Source organism: Typha angustifolia, chromosome 15 (assembly GCF_048772165.1).
Source record: "Typha angustifolia cultivar Huaian chromosome 15, ASM4877216v1, whole genome shotgun sequence".
Taxonomy (NCBI): domain Eukaryota; kingdom Viridiplantae; phylum Streptophyta; class Magnoliopsida; order Poales; family Typhaceae; genus Typha; species Typha angustifolia.
The window spans coordinates 11,741,114-11,762,089 of record NC_133253.1 but is presented as its reverse complement, the minus strand read 5'-3'; the positions used below and the strand labels follow the sequence as shown (position 1 = coordinate 11,762,089).

Below are 20,976 nucleotides of genomic sequence, written 5' to 3'. Positions count from 1 at the left end.
ATTACTAAATAAAAATTTTATTTTGGAATAACTATTTTTATATTTACTTATGTTCTGAAATAAGGGTGTAATAATTATTTTTGATGTAATATAAAGTGAATGAAAAAATAAGAAAAATTATTGAAATACCATTCGATTTGATTTAAAATAGATTTATGCGATAGATAGAGAAAAGACTACATATTGTAGGTATGCAATGCATACATGAAACATTGCATTATCATGCTTTACCCATCTCAGTGCACATTACTATGATGGGAGCCTACATATACATTGTGCGCTGATAGGTATATAATTTAATATTGTTACCAAGCAATATCATTAGATTATCATGCTTTACGCACCTACTAGCGCACATTACTATGGTTGTTGCCTACATATGCTTTGTATGCTAATAGATGGCTAATGCATCACCGTTGCCAAGTAATGATGGTAATATACAATACATTGAAGGTGTCCTACATATGCAATGCTAGGCAAATGAGTATGGAATACTCGAGCGTTTGTATTATATATATAGAGCTCTATGTATGTAATGCTCGGCAAAACTATGTAATGTTGTATGAATGCAATGCTTAGACACTTGCTTTGCATATATAAGGCTCTATGCATGCAATGCTGGACAAAACTTATGTAAAACTATATGTATGCAACGGTTGGGCATTAGATATGCTGTGCTAGTGTAATATGTATACAATACTTATTGTTGTGTAATGCTCTAGGTATGCAAAGGTATTTAATTTTGTATAAATTTATTTAAAAAAATTGGAAAAAAGAGTTGAAAAATATTATTTCTATTATAATTTCTCCACAATATTTAACATATATTCTGTAGCATCATATGGTAAACTTCATTAATACACACAAAATTCATATAATCATATATTTGAACACCACTTTTTAAAAATAAAATAATATATTTTTTAAATATTTAAAATACTCTAAATATTATTGTATTATATAATATTTTAAATATTATTGTATTTAATACTCAAAAAATAATAAAATTTGTTTAAATGAAACATATATTTTTTAATATATCTTTGTAAATTGAGATTATTAATAATATTATGTTAAAATTTTCCTTAAATTTCTTCTTTTAATATTTAAAGAAAGATTTCATTAGGTTAATAAACACTTTGAATAGTAAATATATTATTTTATCTATGAGTAAATATTTAAGTTGATAAAATATTAGTGTATTAATATTATATTTTGATGTTATTAGTATATACAACTATTATTTTAAATAAGATAATTATAAAAAATATTGTATCAATTAAATACTATATTATTAATAATTTTAAAATATTTATATTTATATTTAAGTGTAGACAATTAAAATAATATTTAATAATCATAATACTTTTTAAAATGTGTTTATTTTTATGAAATATTAAATTATTATAATACTTATTTAGTGTAAAATACTTATTTAATAATCATAATACTTATTTAGTGTAAAATAAGAAAATACGATAAGAGAGGAGAGAGTAGAGAGAGAGGAGTGATAAATTATAATAAGATATTTGAGAGAATGAAAAATGAGTAATAAATTATAATAAAATATTTGAAAGAGATAATAGATGAGTGATTAATTATAATAAAATATTTAAGAGAAGTTGTAGTCAAATCAAGGGTAAATTGGTAACTAGATTAGTGTATGATAATGGATATAATTTTGATAAATAATATTTGTATTCTGGAATAAAGTTATTATGATATTTAACTATTATTTTGGAATAAGAGATTGTATTCTGGAATAACGATTTTTGTTATTCCTAAAGTGAACGGGGCTAAAAGATTGACTGCACTCGACCAATAAATGTAGTCATCTTGTTCGGGCTTAATAATGTTGAAATTATTTAGACTAATAACTTGCTTGAAGTGCCAATAGGGATGAGTCAAATTCTGGATGTGAACACCCCACAGTGAGGCTTTAGCTTTGTTACTTGGCTTTCGTAATTTGGTTGCAGCTTTTTGCTGTTCTTTAACATATCATATTGTAAGATGATCAAATAGAAAGGCTAACAAGGAGAACCAAACTATAAAATGGCAGAAAGGAGAATGAAAGTATCTTGGATTGATTACATCAATTATAGTGCCTAGTTTTACTCTGGTCACAAAGGGAATAGTCAGGATAGAATTGAGCACAGCTGGCAAAGAAATACAGTAGCTAAACTGTGTGTGTAATTAATTATTTAGATCTTTAATTGACCTAATAATAAATAATCCTTGACACTAGATAAAGCTGAGTGATAGGATCCTGAGGAAGTCTCCAGTCATTTCACAGTAATTTTAACAGGCACTTTGCCTTGTTCATCATTATGATTCAAGAAAGTTGCAGGTTACATTTCTCAAGGAGAAGAAAACTGAATAATATATTCATTTGGCTAGCTTTGCCGCACTTAGGAGCAAATGATGGATAGACATCAAGGAACTGCTGGCAATGATGGGAAGATTACGGGAGTTTGAGCAATAACCTACTAAAATCCTACTAGAGGATGGTAAACTTGTCTAGCAATATGTAATTTTTTATTAGAAAGCATAAGAATCTCATTTTGAAATTGAAGATGTCAATCTCATTGTGTTATTTCTCAAGGACTAATTTATATTCCCATCTCTCTAGGAGTCAGGGCTTGAGACTGCATCTGGATCTATTTCTTTTCATTCTGCAATAAAATTGCAAGGTGAAAAGGAGAAGATCAAATCCCTTCAGAGTAAGGCCCTTTTCTTAATAGTTGCATACCAAGCTTCATGCTTCCTTGCTCAGTATACTTTTCATACTCTGTATTTAACTATTTTCAGCACATCTGAATTCTGAAGAATCACTGTTGCATAAATTCATATAACTATAAGGCAAGCGTTATCTTTGTATTAATAATAAATTCTTATATACACACAAATTTTTTCCTGTAACTGAGGATGTCATCAAATTATGGACTTTCAAAGCACGAAAACAATGACCGTTGATCCTTATAAGATCATAAATAATATCTTCGACGCTAATTACTACATGGACTCCCATTCACGACACTAAGTATCTATTATGACACAAACAATTGCTAGTTTAGTATGAAATGTTTTAAATAGCTTGGAATCTTTCAACTGAATCCTTTTAGATCTTCCATAACTCACAGATGCAGAGAATCTGTCTTTACTGATATATTATGATCTTCAATTATCAATCAATTGTTGTTGGATAGCCAAATGTGCACTTTGACATCTAAAAATCATAGCTCTGTGTGGATGATTTCATCAGTTTGCTTTTGGCCCGCATTTTTGGTCCCATCACATGCACTGTTTCTCAGGCAATCTGCTGCAGGCTGTACGAATCCGTAGTCAAATCCCATGGCGCAATTGCAAAAAGTTTCTGCATTGCCATTTTCTCTCTCCAGATTAATGTTGTTTAATACAATGTTGCTGCATGGGACTGAATCACTGCAAGCAAATTTCATGGCATTCGGAGTCCTTGAGGTCCCACTTATGTTCCTGTACATGACTTGGCTTATCTTCACTGCTGATGTCTGGAGAATTGCCATATACAATGAACATCAAGAAATAGCTTACTCATACATAACATTGACAAGCAAGGTTAGTCTAAGTCAAAGAGACATAGCTGATTGAAATTACTCTTTCCCTTGTACCCTTTTTATTGACTAAGTGACATTGTGAGTTTTTCAAAGCAGCTGGTGATATGTAGAAGCTGCTTACATTTCAGTATTGTTTGCTATCTAACAAGCATAGTAAGACTGCCTAAAGTGTAGTAAGATTGCCTTCATTTGCTTCATTAAACCATGATCGCTCCACTTATTTGTTAGTTTAAGTTGTCTAGGTGCAAGCATAGCTGGCTTATACTTTCAAGTCCAAATTTGTAAACTTCACCAATTTTTATGTAATTATTTTGAGCATGATAGGTTGGATTCTTTTACATCACTCAATTAAATTTTTGCAGGTTTTCTTTTTGACGATGTTCATCTTTCAGCAAGCAGTAGCTAGCAAGAATGCAACAAACAAAGGTATGTCATGTTTTCCCACAAGATGTTGTTTTTCATCTTCCAGATTATGGTTAAACAGATACCTGGTTCTTGCAAGTAGTTGGTGAATCACAGTAAAATTGGTCAATGATGATTGGGTTCTCAACATCATTCATCTTTACGTTCTCGAAACGCACTGATTTGACATAGCCTGATCCTCCCTGTTCAAACATTCAGATGATAATTTACTTCCTCCATAAGTTGCTTAATTCACCTCTTGTCAATACAATTTCTTATCTTTTTCAATACATAGGTAGCAGGAACGTCTATTTTCAGATCTATTTTTCTTTAGGAAGGATAGAGCATCAAGCATACCTGCCAAGTCTTGATTCTTAGACCATTTGATGTTTCTGTGAGTGTTGCTGTATCCAAGACAATACCTGTAACTACAACAGTTGTATTGTCCTTCCCAAGGCTCCCTATGCTGAAATCAAATTCAATTTAATGACATTGTATTGCAATAAAAGAAATCTGAGGTGGGCTAGGATTCAGGAATGCTAGCTAAAAAGACAATGAGTCAATACAAGCACTTCCAGTGGTGTAGGGTGCAGGTGCATTCCTTTAGGTTTTATAATTATCTGCTGATGTGGTTCTATACTTCTATTCTTCTTGATTTAGTTCCTTGTTCGTACACATTCAAGACAAAGTTACCTGATGCCATGCCCTGGCCCACAGTCAATGTGCTTCATCTTGATATTGGTGCTACCATTCACAATTGAGATACAATCGTCCCCTATTCCATAAGACATATTACTCATTAATGAACACATGTTTCATCGATGAAACAAATCATGAATGGTCAAGGATCTAGAAACAATTTAGTGCTACTAATACTAACAAAAGAAGAAAGTGAACAATATTTGTTTAAAGATCACCAATTTCATCTAACAAGAGCAGTATTTCTCTAATAGCATAAGACAATTATTACGGAAAAGTTGAAATTTATTTTCTGTTGGATTTATCGCTCGAGCAAAATTGTGCAGATGAAAATCTATTTTGCTGCAAGCTTGCTATTACATCATATCTAGCACATTTTATTAAAATCATTCTACAGTCATAGTTTTCTTATTAGTTCCGAACTTGGATGAAGAAATGCAAGAGAAAATAAAGGGGTAGTCCACTTGCAAAAATTTGTATTTGGGCAAAGATATTAATACTGTGGCTTGTAGAGTATATTTGCTTGTGAAAATGATCAGCACTTATGACCCTATCAGTAGACACTCAAAGAAGTAAAGCAAGAGTTTTTCACCAAACTAGCCCTCCCAAGCTTTTTTAAGCGTCTAGCACTCCAACACATAAATACAAAACTAGCGTGTTTTGCTGCATGAATAAAACTGTTGTACCTAATAGTGAGTTCCAAGTATAAGTTGCTTCTGATTCATCAATTTAATGTGGAAAATTAAAAATTGTTGAATAAACTTCTAAGCATTGGGAGGAGAAATTTTCACGTAAGTCACTATCCATTCAGCAATTTTGTTAGCATGGCAAAAGTCACGTAGTCTCTCGTATTTAATTATCCAGGTGAATTAGACATGTGAAAAAATAGTCAAAAACTCTGGAAGCAACCCCAGAGATATAAGTCGTCACCACTTGTTACTCCTGAACAATATTTCATGTCGAGAACACACACACGGTGGATTTAGTTAAATTCATGTCAACTTTTTATCTAACATAACAAAGAATTTCTTCCAGGAAAAGTTACCTGTTCCTATTCGGCAGTTCTGGATGGCAACATTTGTGGAGTCGCTGATATGAATGCCATCTGTGTTGGGACTATCTCTGGGAGACCGTATATGCACACCAGACACTCTTATGGCATCAGATCTAGAAATGGTGAAATGCATCTGTTGGGCACTCTGTATAGTGAGGTCCTTCACTCTTACCCCAGAGCATGAATCCAGGGTGAGTGCCTGCAACCATGAACAATGGTGACTTGTTTGTTGTGTTGCAATAAATTAATATACATACTACTGAGTGAAAGCCTCAAGGTATTCTTCTGGTAATTTATCATGTCTTCGAAGCATGACTAAATGGCTAGAAAAGTTAAGTGATTTTCAAATCCGACCGTCATTCAGCTATATCATTTCTTTATTGGAAACTGTTTCTGTTCTCTTAAGCTAACGGCAACCTGCACTTTATCATCCACTGAATAAAGCGATGATTGCTGCTTGCCAGTCAAGCTGGTATCGGTATCCATGAGGATCACAAGATTCAGATTCCATATTCATGTTGATGGTACCCACAGGTACATCATATATACGTAAGTGGCATCTACCACAGAAGGCAAGACGAGGAAGTTGCACAATCTTGAACAAGGCTAATGACATGTAAATTTCCCTCATTGCTTACTAGAACTGCAATTAAAGCCCTAACCTAAAGTAGATTCAAAGGCACGATACCCTGATGGTGTTACTTGAGCTCATTTTGCTTGTTCCTTTTAAAACTAACGGCATTTCATTAACACCAATATTTTCTTTCCTACATGAATGAATAGTAAAATAATCAAATTAACCCTCTATATATAAATCAGACTATTGATACGGGGAGAATTAATTTTTTTTATGTCCCCGTTAGACCAAAACAAAGTTAGATGCTTAAGTTTGAAGTACCCTAGAGTAAGTTGAAACCACATGAGATAAATTATAATTTTTCTAAGTAAATAATTAATGGGATGTTTTGAAACATTCCCAACACTGTCTGTGTCTTGGCTCATTCCCGGCACTAGTCGTGTATAACTAACTGTTAAAGAGAAAGAAAAATAAAATATATTGCAGGCCAGTTATGAAGCTTTCTACCATATGGCTTTCCAATTAATAATAACAGCGTGTGGAATTTACCGTCGGAGCTCCTCTGCATGGCTGCAAATCACAGAAATGAAGGAAAAACAAAGGGTGGGATTAAAAACTATTAAATGAAATCATCCATCGAAATAGAAGGAAGTGAATGTTAGATATAGGGTCGATGATTGGGTCGCATTACATTAGTCTTATTGATCTTGCAGGATGAGGCCCACCATTTACTTCCAGAACCATCAATAACCCCTCCTCCTTGCATTCTTACCCCGGTCAGCTTGGAGAAAGTGAGCCATGCCCGTGGGCTCTTGGGATCCCAGTCTTTGGGCTCATCTGGAGCAACAATGGTTCCTTGCACCTATTCCAAACCAATATGCTTTCTTCAGTTGAAAAGGCCCACATATATATTTATTTATTGATCTAAGAATTAATGTCCTTAATAAAGAAAAAGCTATCATATACCTTGGAAAAGTAATAAGTATTACCTGGATAATTAGTCTGCTTTGACACGGCCCTTTGAACTTGGTGGCATTGACTTTATAAAGGCGGTTTTCAGGTACCAGGAAAACTGCATTCTTAGAAGAGCATGCCATGTTCCAAGCACTTAGGAAGGCCTGCAAGAATTAATAAGCACAAGAAGAGTTGAGCTGTATGCCTAGATTAAAACGGTCAACAAAGCCCTCTTACTGCTGCTCATTTCCGGGTGAATTATTTTTCCTACTTCTGGCATGCATGTTGCATGAGTGCTTAGCTTGCTCCATGTTGATAAAATTAATTGGGATTAATTTTTTTTTTCTTGAAAAAGAATATACTAAGCAATCCAGTTCTAGAGTTTAATTATCTTTCGGTAAGGATTTTATAATTTAATTAGGACACCATAAGTACTTACTAACTCTCTAAAAATAAATAAAATAAAATTGAACGGGCATATACCTAATTGAATGGACAAGGCAGAATGTTAATTATTCTTATTCTCCTATCACACTCTCGGAAAGGAGAAAAAAAGGGCCGAACGAAGCTTACCTGGGTATCGTCTGCCAATCCATCACCCACTGCACCGAAGCTATCCACGTTCACCGGGATCCTTCCCGCCCTATCTCTTCCCCACAAGGAGAGGTGGAGTTCTTCTTCTTCCCACCCACACTCTTCTTCTGCTACTTGTTTCTCTTGTTCTCCATCTTGATCCCAGAATTGTCGGATGTAATCGTCGCCACTGGCATAAACATAGGACTTTGGTTTTGCCAACATAACCAAGACCACTAGAAGCTTGATAAGATACGTTACTCTCATCTCCATATCTTTAGACCTCTCTTTGGCTGCGGAACTCACTGCGTATTGTCTATCTGAGGTCCAAGTTGTTGGCTTATGGTATTCTGCAAAGAATCCCCGCTATAAATTAAGAAACCAAATCTTCGAGAATTGTATGCGAGGAGTGGGAGGTTACTGAAGGCGGTGAGGGATGATCTCGATTGCTGTTTCTCCAGATACGTATCTTGGCTTGAAAGGGTTAATAAGAAGAATGCGGCATCGGTATGAGAGTGGTGGTGGTGGTCTCTTTCGGATTCTTGCAGTATAAGGGAAATTGAATAGAGACAGCTGCCTTTCTTTTTAGCCGCTTGTTTATGCTTTACTCATCCACCAAATAGAGTTAAGCTTACGTACTAGAGAGATTAGAACTCCACGACTGGGAGCCGCAGTCCAAGAGTATAGATGATCCACCATGCAATATTATTGCAATTAATTAATGCATCCTCTTTTCGTAGAATTAATTAATATGTTTGTAGTCTGACACAGGTTATCGGACCTGGTCTCCGTACGTGCGCGCCGCCCCCCACACTGAACATTCCATGTATGCCCACCATAATCCAGTGGATGTTGCAGCTTTCTGACAGATCATCCGTGTCACTCATAGGAGTGAAAGGGCGTACATGAGGTCTATATAAATTTCTTATTAGTGAACAAGCAGCACCTATAAGAAAATTGAGCAGGCTCACCCGGAGTTAACTAAAATCCTTGCCCTGTTTTGACTTCAGGATCCCTGAATTTAATCAGGACCCTCAGGCTCAGTAACTAAATCTTTTTTATTTTTTATTTTTAATTAAGTTCACTCTCGAAATAAATACAAAAATAAAAATAAATTCAATATGAATTTAAATAAATTATAATTTTGACATGACTTAAATCTATTTATTTCGTATCTTTTAATATTCTCTCGTTCTTTCTCCTCTCTTTCTCTCTCTTTCAAATAAATAAATAAATATATATATATATATATTATAAAAGAGTTTCTTTCACCACGGCTCACAGAAAGTAAAAAAAACCTGAAAAGAATATTCTTACAGACAGTTAAAAATACTAAATTTTATTAGTTAACGTAATTTACTAATAGGTTTAAGGTGAGTTTTAAATGACTGACTTTCATTTATATTTTATAAATTTAATAATAATATTTTGACACTATTGGTATGATCACATACTAATACGATTCGATCTATATTGGCTTCACGCATAACATTGGGTTTATTAGAATGAGCATATTTATCTAGTTAAGTTTGTTAGAAGTAATAAAATCATTTTTTATCGAGGCGCGTTCGAACGCAGGAACAACGTTCGAACGGGAGGGTGCGAACGCCTGCATCATGTTCACAAAAACAGAAAACGCAAATAGCACGTTCGAATGGAATCAGGTCATTCGAATGCCTGCACAATGTTCGCATCAACAGAGAAGGGAAATTCTGCGTTCAAATGCGATCGGGCGCATTTGAACACACCGCGGCGAAAGTGTGAGTTTTGTTAGGATTTGTTAGGGTTATTTGGAGTTGTTTAACTTAGTTGAGGAGTTCTTAGGGTGAACCTTTATATGCATGTGGAGGGAACCCTAATTGGAGTCTTATGATGATATTGGAATTGGCTTTGGCCTTTATCTCATTCTCTATTTGTATCTAGTCATCGACGCCCTCTCCCACCTCCCTTCTTCTCCCGCCTAAGTCTTCAGTCAGCTTCTTTCAGCTTCTAACCTCCCTCTTATACAATAACTTCTCCCCCTTCACACCAAGAACTAAACCTAGCATCTATGTAGCCATTGGTGAGCTATCAAGCTAGGATCTAATTGACTTTCGGCCACTGTTTGGTCAATATCTTGAGATCTAATCTGTGTTATTAGATTCGTTGCAAAGTTCTCTCCAAGAGCAACAACATATCTAAAATTCAGGAGGATCCATTGGTTAGATTGTTCACAAATTTCCTTGGAAGTTATGTGCTTTATCGAGTCCAAAACTATTGTGGATCGGATTAGGCTGGTTCGTAACACATACTCATTTCGGTAAAAAAATAAGTATTTTTCACATTTTCATGTCACACAAATTAATAATTACACCTTTATTTCAAATCTAGCTTATCTCATCAATCTCTAATTTCTCTCCAAAATAAATATATTTTCCTCTGATTTTTTTTAAAACTTACTAAATCCACAATAAATTATAAAGTAGTGACTTGTTAGCTTTTGAGCCTGCAATAACTGACTTTCTTTTTTAATAAAGTTTGCTATAAGAACAACTTCTTGAAAAATATAAAAAAATAATATAAGCCTTACACAATGGCTTATAACCAAAAACAAAAGAAAAATAAAACTAGTAAATTTATGTTATTATTAAAAAAATTAATCTTATCATTTTAGAAAAATAAAATTATAGAAAAGAATAATAATATGTAAGCCCGTTTGCGAGCTTACAAGCACATAAGCTCGCAAATATATAATTAAAAAGATTGATAAAAGGTAATATTTTTAAATTTTAATATCAAAGTTGAAACGTATTTTGGTCCATTAATTCTATATATCATCTATATTCCTCTAAAACTAACATAATTTTTATATTTTCACATCACATCAAAAATAATAATTATATTATAGACTAGTTCACAATTAAACACCACATTTTCTTAGCGTAGTTCAAAGTATCTAAATCATGACCAAGAAATAGGGCCAACTAGTCACATTTAGGACTTAAACTCAAACTAAACATACCCTAAGGATTGTACACACTATACCTAAGAGAATATGCGCTGAATCACTCAAGATAAGTGGCATGCCACATAACGCTCATACCAAAGATATACTATTGTGTATACATACATACATACATACATACATACATATATACATACATACATACATACATATATACATACATACATACATACATACATACATACATACATACATACATACATACATACATATATATACATACATACATACATATATATATTTGTGTATATGTATGTGTGTGCTTTTACACATATGAAGATAAGTATATATGTAATAACCTAGCCAAAAAAAATTTTGCATGGCATGGTATGGCCAACCTTGTGCTAAGCTATGCGGTGGCGTGTGCTAGGGGGCACCATGCGCCCCTAGTTGTAAACGCAACCTTAAAAAAATATTTGCATGGCACGATGTGGCCGGCCATAGTGGCCTCATGCCAAGATATGTTGTGGTATGCACTACGGGCACCAAGAACCCCTAATTATCGACCCGGCCAACCAAGCTGGGCCAACTTGGCGAAGCGGGCCTCGCAGCCACCACCGCCACCGTAGAACCCAAGTCCCCCACCGACTTTCTTTTCTCTCTATTTCTTTCTCTATCTATCTCATTTTCTGATAGGTTATGGGACAATCCCTTCAAGATCTAGATTGATTGCAGGAAATAGTCCACGCAATCGAAGAAAAATATTCACCAAATATTCTTCCTATAACAACCCAATCCCAAAAAAAGAAAAACTAATTACATGGCACGACATGGCCGGCCACAGTGTAGCCGGCCTCGTGCCGTGCAGTGGCAGGAAGGGAGCGCGCCACACACCCCAAGCGCCAGCCCGGCCAACCTAGCCGGGGCAGCTGGCGCAATGGGCCTCACCGCCGTCGCCGCGGCCTCCCTCCCACCGCCTCTCTTTCTCTCTCTATATCTTTCTCTCTCTCGCTCTCCCTCTCTCTCAATTCTCTCTCTCTCTCTCTCTCTCGCTCTCGTCGAGGCCGGCCTATCGCCGCCGTCGCTGTCCTTGGAAACCACCGCCACCACCTCTACGAGCACCGGTGAGCTCTTTCTCCTTCTTTATCTTCTTCTCTCTTATTTTCTCTCTCTCTCTTTCTCTAACTTACTCTCTCTATTCCCTCATGCTGCCATCGGCCTGCCACCACTGGGGTAAGCCTCTCTCTCTTTCCCATCCTCTCTCTCTCTCTCTTTCTCTCTCTCTAGCTCTCTTTCTCTTGCCCTTGGGCTCAGACTCGTCAGAGCCGAGCAGCCGGCGAGAGGCCGGCCGCTGGATGGCCACCAGCGGCCGGTGCCCTCCCCGCCAGCCCGGGTCCGCAAACCCCTCCCTCACCTTCTCTCTTTCTTCTCTTCCTCTCCTCTTCTTCTTCTTCTTCTTCTTCTTTCTTTCTTTCTTTTTCTTCTTCTTCTTCTTTCTTTCTTTCTTTTTCTTCTTCTTCCTCGGCTTCTTCTCCTTCTTTCTGCACTGTAGCAGAATTAATTAATTATTTATTCATTTATTTTATTCATGTTATTTATTTAGGTATTTTTCTCTTAATTGATGCAAATAGATTATTTATACATTAACTATTTTAATAATAATTATATTCTTCGATATAATTATTATTAATTATAATTTGTATAATTAATGATTAATTAGGTATAAATATAGGTAATACTTATATTTATTATTTATATCTCTATTAGATTAATATATAGATATGTAAATTATAATTATCAAATTTATATACTAATATTCTTATGAGATACATTTTAAGTAATTTTAATAATTTATTATACATTATTACTTTGTAATAAATAAAATACTAGACTTATCTATTTATTTTTTATTTTATAAGGTAATGATTACATAGTCTCAAATTAATCAAGACATAATTATAATTAACATTTTATCTATATTTATATTTTTTTATTTATAATTAAAAATCGAGCTAGTTATAAAGATAAGTAGAAATTGTAAAACCTACTAAATCATCTTATATTATATGAACGGATTTTAATTAGATAAACGACTAACTTCATGCTACTTACTATTTTTAGACTCCAAACCCCTTATGTGAGACCCCATAGACTCTGACGTTGAGTTGATGTCTGGCTGACGAATGTGAGAGTTGCGTGGTTCGTGTCTTCTGATTAAGTGTGAGTAATCTTATCCCCTAGACACCTTTCTCAAATTAGGATATATTATATATTATGTACATGCATGTTTTGGCTTCCAACATGATTATATGACTTTATCTAGAAATGATTTCAGTCAAACATATTTTATTATGCATTTGATTAGGCTGATCTGGGATATGAGTACATTAATGATATATAGAGATGATTGGAGATGATTATACCGTTATGGTTTTATGTCGGGGTGATCTCTATCATGAGTATGCATGTGTTAGATACATGGTTAGAGTCGGCATTGCATCATTTTTCTCTTAGCTTCTCTACCACCTAAATTCTTGAGTTGCATGATCTGTTGCAGTACTAGATATATGCATATAATCTATCATGTATAGGAAATCATAAAAATTGTTGTGTATGTGATGTGATGTGATGTGATGGTGATGGCTGATGGTTGTACTCTTAGCGTATGACAGGGTACAACTATCATTGATATACCCTTAGCGTATGGCATGGTATGATTACTTCCTTCTGAGATACCCTTAACATATGGCAGAGTATGATTTATCTATAGAGATACTCTTAGCGTATGACAGGGTATGCTCTGAGCTTGTGACATGATGTGTATCGAGTTTGGGGTCGGGTATCGTAGTCCAGCATGGCGGATGATATTCAGAGTTGAGATGGATGATTGTGATAGTGTGAGATATGTGGATTATACCTGCCTCTAACATATACGATTATCTAGTAGTTGGTATGCATCATGCATCATCATTGATGTGACTAGTATCATTAGATCATAATTGTTATACATCATATGTCGTTATATTCGGTGAGGTTATATTGTAACTTCATGAGATATATTTTTAGTTGAGGATATAATATGCTCATTTATGAGAATTGATATCATTCATATATATATGTCATTGAGGATACATATATACATGCTCATACATGGCATCATGCTGCTTTATGAATTCATATTATCCAGTGCATGGTTTACTCTCTGTTTCGCATCACTGATTCGAGGTAAGGTCTATTCACTAAGCCTTTTACTCGTGACTCTCTTTATTTCTTTTCTAATCCCTCAGATATATGGTACGGTGATAGCGACTTGAGATATCTTGAGAAGATATTTTAGAGCGATGATGATGTGAGCTATAGATGTGAGACGATATAAATGATAATTTATATAGAAATTGAGTTGTACCAGTATTTGATATTTGTACTATTTTGTATTAGATGATGATTTGTATATTATAGGTCGAATCATAGTGTACTCGTGTATCAGTTGTTTTAGTTATATTTTAATGGTTTGTTGTGGCCTGTGTGGGCCCTGTCAGATTATGTAGTGGTCTAGTGTATATCATTATGGACTTGGATATTCATATGTTAACAAGTTTATTTGGTTAATAGTATGATTTATTTGGTGATAGATTATGTGATCATGGATAGGTTAGCAGGTTTTATTTGATGATGTCATAATTATATATGCATAGGAGAGTATCTGCGCGTGACGGGACCCGCCCATCCTATTGCATGCGCCGCGCGTGCTGTGTGGGTGCATGGGCGTGCATGTGCCCTTGCCAGGTGGGGGCGTTATACTTCTGTAGTTAGAAAATTACGAAACTAAGATTGATCGATTTGTAACTTTTTGATCTACGATTTTCGTATTTACGCCCTTTGTAGATTCGAACTACAACTAAGATGGTGGTGACCGGTGGAGTGGATGTTAGGGTTATGAATGATGAGATGAGGGTGGATGGTTGATGTAGTTTAAGAGGTAAAGACGAAGAGGAAGAAGTGGTCGAGATCCCAAGGAGGAGGGAGGTTAGAAGATAAATGAGACCTTCCCAACGATAAATGTGGCTAGTTAGTGAAGAGGGAGGAGGAAGATTAGGGAAAAGGGACTAGAGAGAGGATAGAGTAGGAAATAAACCAATATTCATTAAGCATAATGATTTTGGCTGCCATCCACACCTTTATAGAGGCTAGACAACAAGTCAAAATAATAATTATTAACCCTAATTCTAGTAGGCTCCCGTCAATAGCATTTGAACGTCCAACCGTGTTCGAATGCACAAAATACGTTCTTTGTGGATGCGAATTGATGTAGGCGTTCGAACGCACCCGATCGCGTTCGAACGCACTTTGCGTGTTCTCTATTTTTGTGAACTGAAGCAGGCATTTGCATAGGCGTTCGAATGCACCCCCTTCCGCATTCGAACACGACCTATAGAAAATTTATTTTAATAAAAATAAATAACTAATGCAATAAGAAAAGACTCTAGCAAGGTATATCAATTTCCTTCATCTCTCTCGTGTTCTCCTCCATCTCTCTCTATTCGTGCCAACTATCTCAGATCATTCACGTCGGGTTGCCATCATTGATCCCGAACCCCTTATTTAAGACCTCTTAGACCTTGCTAGCAATGAGTAAACATTTTGTTAACGGATATGAGAATGTGATTTATATTTTATAATTAGACAATGAGAAGTCTTACCCCATAGATTGCTTCCAATATTAGAATATATTATATATTTATATGTATGTATTTTATTTTGGCTTCTAGTGTGATTACATGATCATATATAAAAAAGATGATTGTAGATGAGCATACTTTTACCATTTATTTGTTAAATGACATATAGAGATGATTTAAGATGAATATGTTGCCTATATTTTATGTCAAGTTAATATTTAATATGAGTAAGCATGTGATAGATATGTGATTTGAGACTATATTATATTTCCTTTGACTTTCTTACCACATAAATTTCTAAGATACATGATTCGTTATAATACTAGATAAATACAAATAATTTATTATTTATTATGAAATCTCATTGATTGAATAGTTAATAAAAAGTATGAGAATATTCAAGAGATGCAATCCTATGGCCTTACGTCCCAAGTCCGTGATCTATGTGCGCAATAGATATTCGAACAAATGTTGTTCGCTAGAGCGTATGTGTTGAGTTATCCTCATGTGATGATCTATTAGCTAGATGGATACCTAGACTGGATGAATGTTAATACCATTAGCGGATGTCAGGATATGATTATGATCAAATCATCTCATGGGATACATTGAGTTTCCTAAGTTGAATTTGTTTATCATAACCATTTTGGAGGAATACCTTGCCTTGGGCTCGAGCATTCAAATGCCCTTTGGGCTGTTTATACGACAGTACAGGCCAAGAGCATCATTTTTTAGTGCATTCAAATGGCCTAGCGAGGCATTAGAATTTCCAAAACCAAGAACAAGTCTCGTCAATAGGTTCGAATGCCTCTCTGAACTGTTCGAATGCATGATGCCTATGCCATTTCAATTAGGCTTATTTTGAATGTTTATTGAGTTTCTAGCCTCTAAATATATGGAGAGCAATCTAGTTTAGGTCATTGATGAATATTTAGTTTTTCTTCTTCTTTTATCTCTCGTCTCTTGTTCTCTTAAAAGTCATCGCCATCCTCTCTTCTTCGATTGTCCTACCACTCTAGTCCCTTAAGGCCCACCACTCTTCCCTCATCTTTCCCTCTAAACCCCGGATACACCCACTCCATTATCAAATTCATCATCACCCATACCATCGCCAACACCTTCACCACCACCTATCATCGTCGATCCACCTTTATAACTTATCTTAGCTAGGGACAATAGTTTGACTTCCGTAATTTTTGCCAAATCCGTATCACATGTAAAGCATACATTATTTATTTTTAAATTTTTTACTGCACGCATACAATTTTCTAAAATTTATAATGTATGTATATATTCCTATAAAATTAATATTTATCTTTATCTCCTTTAAAACACTTTTTTTACATAACATTATTTTTCATAATACCTTTCAAAGTAACTAATCATTAAAATTTCATCAATTTAACTAAAGAAATATAAAGGTATATAATTCTCATTTAACACTTAACGTCATTTTGACTAACTATGCTGACCAAAATACTAAAATATCCTTACCATTCTCTCTCATTTTATATATTCCTCCACTATCTTCCCCACCTACCTCCTCCATCGTTGTCGTCGTTGTCATCGCCGCCACCACCTTTCCTCATCTTTGAGAATTTTGTAATCTAACCCCTCATTTTTTTTCTATAATTCTCATTTAACACTTTGACGTTATTTTGACTAACTATGTCGATCAAAATATTAAAATATCCTTACCATTCTCTCTCATTTTATATATCCCTCCACCATCTTTCCCACTTACCTCCTCCATCCTTGTCATCGCCGCCACCACCTTTCTTTTTTAATTTATCTTTCCCCCTCCCGCCCCCCTTATCCCTCCTCCCTCCTCCTCTTTTTCTTCTTTTTCTTTAGGAAGAGAAAAGGATAATGAATAAGATAGTGGTAATTTAGGTATTTATAAATTATTTTGTATATTATAACATAATATTATTTTTCTAGTATCGTCTAAGTTAACACTGGATGTTAAATATGAATTATAAGAGAAAATGAGGAGTTGGGTTACAAAATACTCAAAGACAGGATGTGAAATAGGTAAGATGTAGGGTGTGATTTATAAAAATCTCAATATTTTAATTTATTTATATTAAAAATTAACATAATATATATATATATACAAAAATTATGACTTTTAAAATTTAAAAGCATACAAATAAATGAACTTTGGAGGAGTAAAAATCTTTTTATCTAACTTTTATTTTTCAATTTTTTCTCAACAAAACAATAAAAACTAAATTACTCAATTTTAATTTTACACTCTCTCATCAAATATTAAGAAGTAACAAAGTATTATTAGAAATTTCCTTGAAGCTGCTAATTATCGAGATTACTTTACTTTTCCCACGTTGGAGCAACCAACACACCTAGGGCGTGGAATAAATGCGTGGCTTAGGCTTGGCTCGGCTTGAGCTGAGCCAAGCCTAAACAAATTTTTGGGCTTGAATTGAATTTCAAGGTGAGCTTTGAGCCGAAACAAACTTGCTTAGGCTTGGTTAAAAAAAATATTTATTAATTATATATATATTATTTCTAGTATACTCACAACCATTAGATCATTAATCCAAAGACAGCCGCAGTAGGCTCAGCTTGACAAATATGCATGGTTTGGCTCAGCTTGAAAATGGCTTAATTTTAGACTTGAGCTTGGCTTAAAATTAACTTAGTTTTAGACTTGAGGTTGGCTCAAAATCGGCCTAGCTTAGATTAGCTTGACTTGAAGATATGCTTGACTCTAGCTCGGCTTGACTTAAACTAAACTGAGGTTAAACAAAATCTTAGGTTTAAAATTAATTTTGAGCTGGGCGTTACACCCCTAAACACCACCTGCTCGCTAAGGCGTCGTTTACACCCTTAAACACACCCGTACAAAAATCTTAGTACCTCTGCACTATATCCCAAGAGACAGGGCTATCTACCTTTGACCGGCATCTAGCTTTTAGTAAAAGGTATCAGAATCTCGATATAATTTAATCAGATATTTTAAATTGTGATTGGAGTTGGATAATTCGCCATCTCATGATCCTAGTCTTTGGCCTAATGAAAGTGGATTGAGAGGGATCATTTTGTTTACTCCCTTCCAAGGTCTCCAAGTTCAGAAATTGGCTAAGGTGGATCAAATGCAATGTTTGTCAACAAAGCCAGCGACCATAGACAAGCAAAACCTGGTGCTGGTTTCCTGGTTTTGTGGTCTTCGAGGGCTCTGTCAATGGTGTCCTGCGTAGAAGATTTATCTTCTCCGTAAAGCATTAAAAGGAAGTATAGCCGTAAATGTTTGGCTAATTTTGGTTTGCTGAAGCTGCAAGATGCGTAATGAGATTCACCAAATTAAAATTTATTCTTTTAACAAGCGTATTGACATTACAAAATTCACCCGACACTGGTATGGCTAGTAAGCACTCAGATGGCTAGGCAGTAGAAAATTATCTTATGCGAATCAGGTTAGCTTGGATAATATCAAAGAGACATCGGGTTGGATAGATTGAATCTATTTATCTTATTTACTTTGCTTATATGGTTTAGTTTAAATTTAAGTAGGTTAGAGTTTATTAGCTGAGTTCAATTAATTTCAGTTAACTTCTATACAGTTAAAAAAATATTTTGAAGATATTTATTTAAAATCTAAATATCATAAAACTTTTTGGATAGATCGGTAATGCAATGATTTATAACTTTCATATTCAAAGTACTTTTAGATTCACACTCTATCTATGGAAAAAGAAAGAAATATTTTGAGGAAACTAAGAAAAATTAATTTAGCTAAGTCATATTTATCTCTAAGTCTTGTTATCTTTACTGTAAGCTCTTTAAGATAAATCATAATTTGAGTCAATTTAGGACTAACCACTCTATATATGTGGAGTGCAGCACTAATTTAAGGAATCAATCAACTATGAAGTATTTAGGTGAAGCTTGGTAGCCTGTATCTCCCATCTCATTTTAGCCGACGGCTATAACTTCCCCCACCTCATTCTTCACCAACCAACACCACCTCCTCTGTTGGTAAGGTCTCATCCACCTCCTCTGTTGGTAAGGTCTCATCCAGCTCATAATCTCTCTTATCCACTGTAGCACCCTTGTCCCTAAGGTTCGACCTCTTCTTCTTCATCTTCTCTTCCTCCCGAATTATGTAGAATTTATTTAGACCTTCGTCTACTATTTAGTTGATAACTCTAGATCTAACAGTCCAAACACATAGGCTTTGGCTTTGTTGGAAAGCTCAATATTTCAAGAGGATTCAATGATTAGATAATTCAAAATGTCCTTACAAGTTATATGCTTAATTCTGTCTAGATCTAATTAGAATCAAGTCAAGCCCGTTCGTATCAATTTGGTATCAGAGCCAACGTTCTTCAAACTATCATGACGACAACTAGATCGAGGGAAACAAAACAAGCAGATTAAACATCTCAAGCAACGGAGCAAGCCATGGAGATGGACTAGATGACACTATCTAGATTGCCATCTGCTCGCGTCTCTGATATCCTATGGAGGACCTTGTCAATCTATCGCAAACCATGACTTTCATTGCGTAAACAATGGCTGGGATGCAAGGAACCCTTGCAGGCATAAATTATCGCTTTCTTAGACATACACCAGACCCTACCACCCTCCGGATGAACCACCAGAGTGGCATGTGATACACCGCAAAAATAGAGAACGCGAAATGTGCGTTCGAACGCCTACATCAGGTTTGCATCGATAGAGAACGTCTTTTGTGCGTTCGAATGCGATCGGTAGGAATCCATTAAAATTAGGGTTAATAATTATTATTTTGGCTTATTAGCTAGCCTCTATAAAGGTGTGGATGGCAACCAAAATCATTTTGCTTAATGAATATTGGTTTCTTGCCTCCTCTATCCTCTCTCTACTCTCTCTACCATAATCTCCCTCCCATTTCTTCACTAACCAACCACCTCTACTGTTGGCAAGGTCTCTCATAACTTCTAATCTCCCTCGTTTATCGAGTCCTCCCTCTTTCTTGGGATCTTGACCACTTCTTCCTCTTCGTTTTTATCCCTTAAACTACATCAACCATCCATCCTTATCTCCATTATCATCCATAACCCTATCATCCACTCCACCTGTCACTACCACCATCATCCGCACTATATTATAATTTCGTCCTAGTTGCATTTTGAAGCTGCAAAGTGCGTAAATACAAAAAACGTAGGTCAAGGAGTTACGGATCGATCTAACTTGGTTTCATAATTTTCTAACTATGAGATAATATTTGGTGAATATTATCCCTCGATTGTTTAGACTGTTTTCTACTATAAATTCAGTTCTTAAAAGAATCGTTCCGTAAACCAATCAGTATGTTAACAAAAATAAGCACTGCCAGCAAACCAGATCCACCCACAACAATGGATGAACCAGTAATGGGTTCAACTTTTGTGGCACCTCCATCGGGCCCCACTCAACCAAATCGACGTACTCGACCATGACCATCATCGTAGACTAGAGGAGTGTCCTCAACCTCAGGATCTGGTCTAGCAGGGACC

General features: G+C 35.2%; 2 protein-coding genes across 17 annotated transcripts in view; one reads left to right on the top strand and one right to left on the bottom strand.

Annotated features, from left to right (window-relative positions):
• The window catches only part of LOC140779322 (putative pentatricopeptide repeat-containing protein At1g74400), a 28,399-nt gene extending 22,533 nt beyond the window's left edge, over window positions 1-5,866 (top strand). For 3 of the 16 annotated variants that reach the window (XR_012107311.1, XR_012107314.1, XR_012107313.1), the window contains 3 exons: window positions 2,348-2,507; window positions 2,630-2,720; window positions 3,312-3,453. The gene's annotated coding sequence lies outside the window, so the exon portion shown is untranslated. Of the gene's footprint in view, window positions 1-2,347; window positions 2,508-2,629; window positions 2,721-3,311; window positions 3,467-3,955; window positions 4,020-5,729 lie in introns of those variants that run through there. The other 13 variants (XR_012107321.1, XR_012107315.1, XR_012107312.1 and 10 more) reach the window with 13 other exon arrangements.
• LOC140779321 (probable polygalacturonase At1g80170) lies at window positions 2,735-8,334 on the bottom strand. The gene is made up of 9 exons (XM_073124346.1): window positions 7,853-8,334; window positions 7,315-7,443; window positions 7,017-7,187; window positions 6,875-6,895; window positions 5,740-5,947; window positions 4,689-4,770; window positions 4,353-4,461; window positions 4,082-4,198; window positions 2,735-3,527 (listed from the first exon to the last, which is right to left on the bottom strand). Exons 1-9 carry the CDS (start codon window positions 8,123-8,125, stop codon window positions 3,234-3,236), a joined length of 1,404 nt encoding a protein of 467 aa, XP_072980447.1. The 5' UTR covers window positions 8,126-8,334; the 3' UTR covers window positions 2,735-3,233.
• Window positions 8,335-20,976: the final 12,642 nt, after the last annotated feature.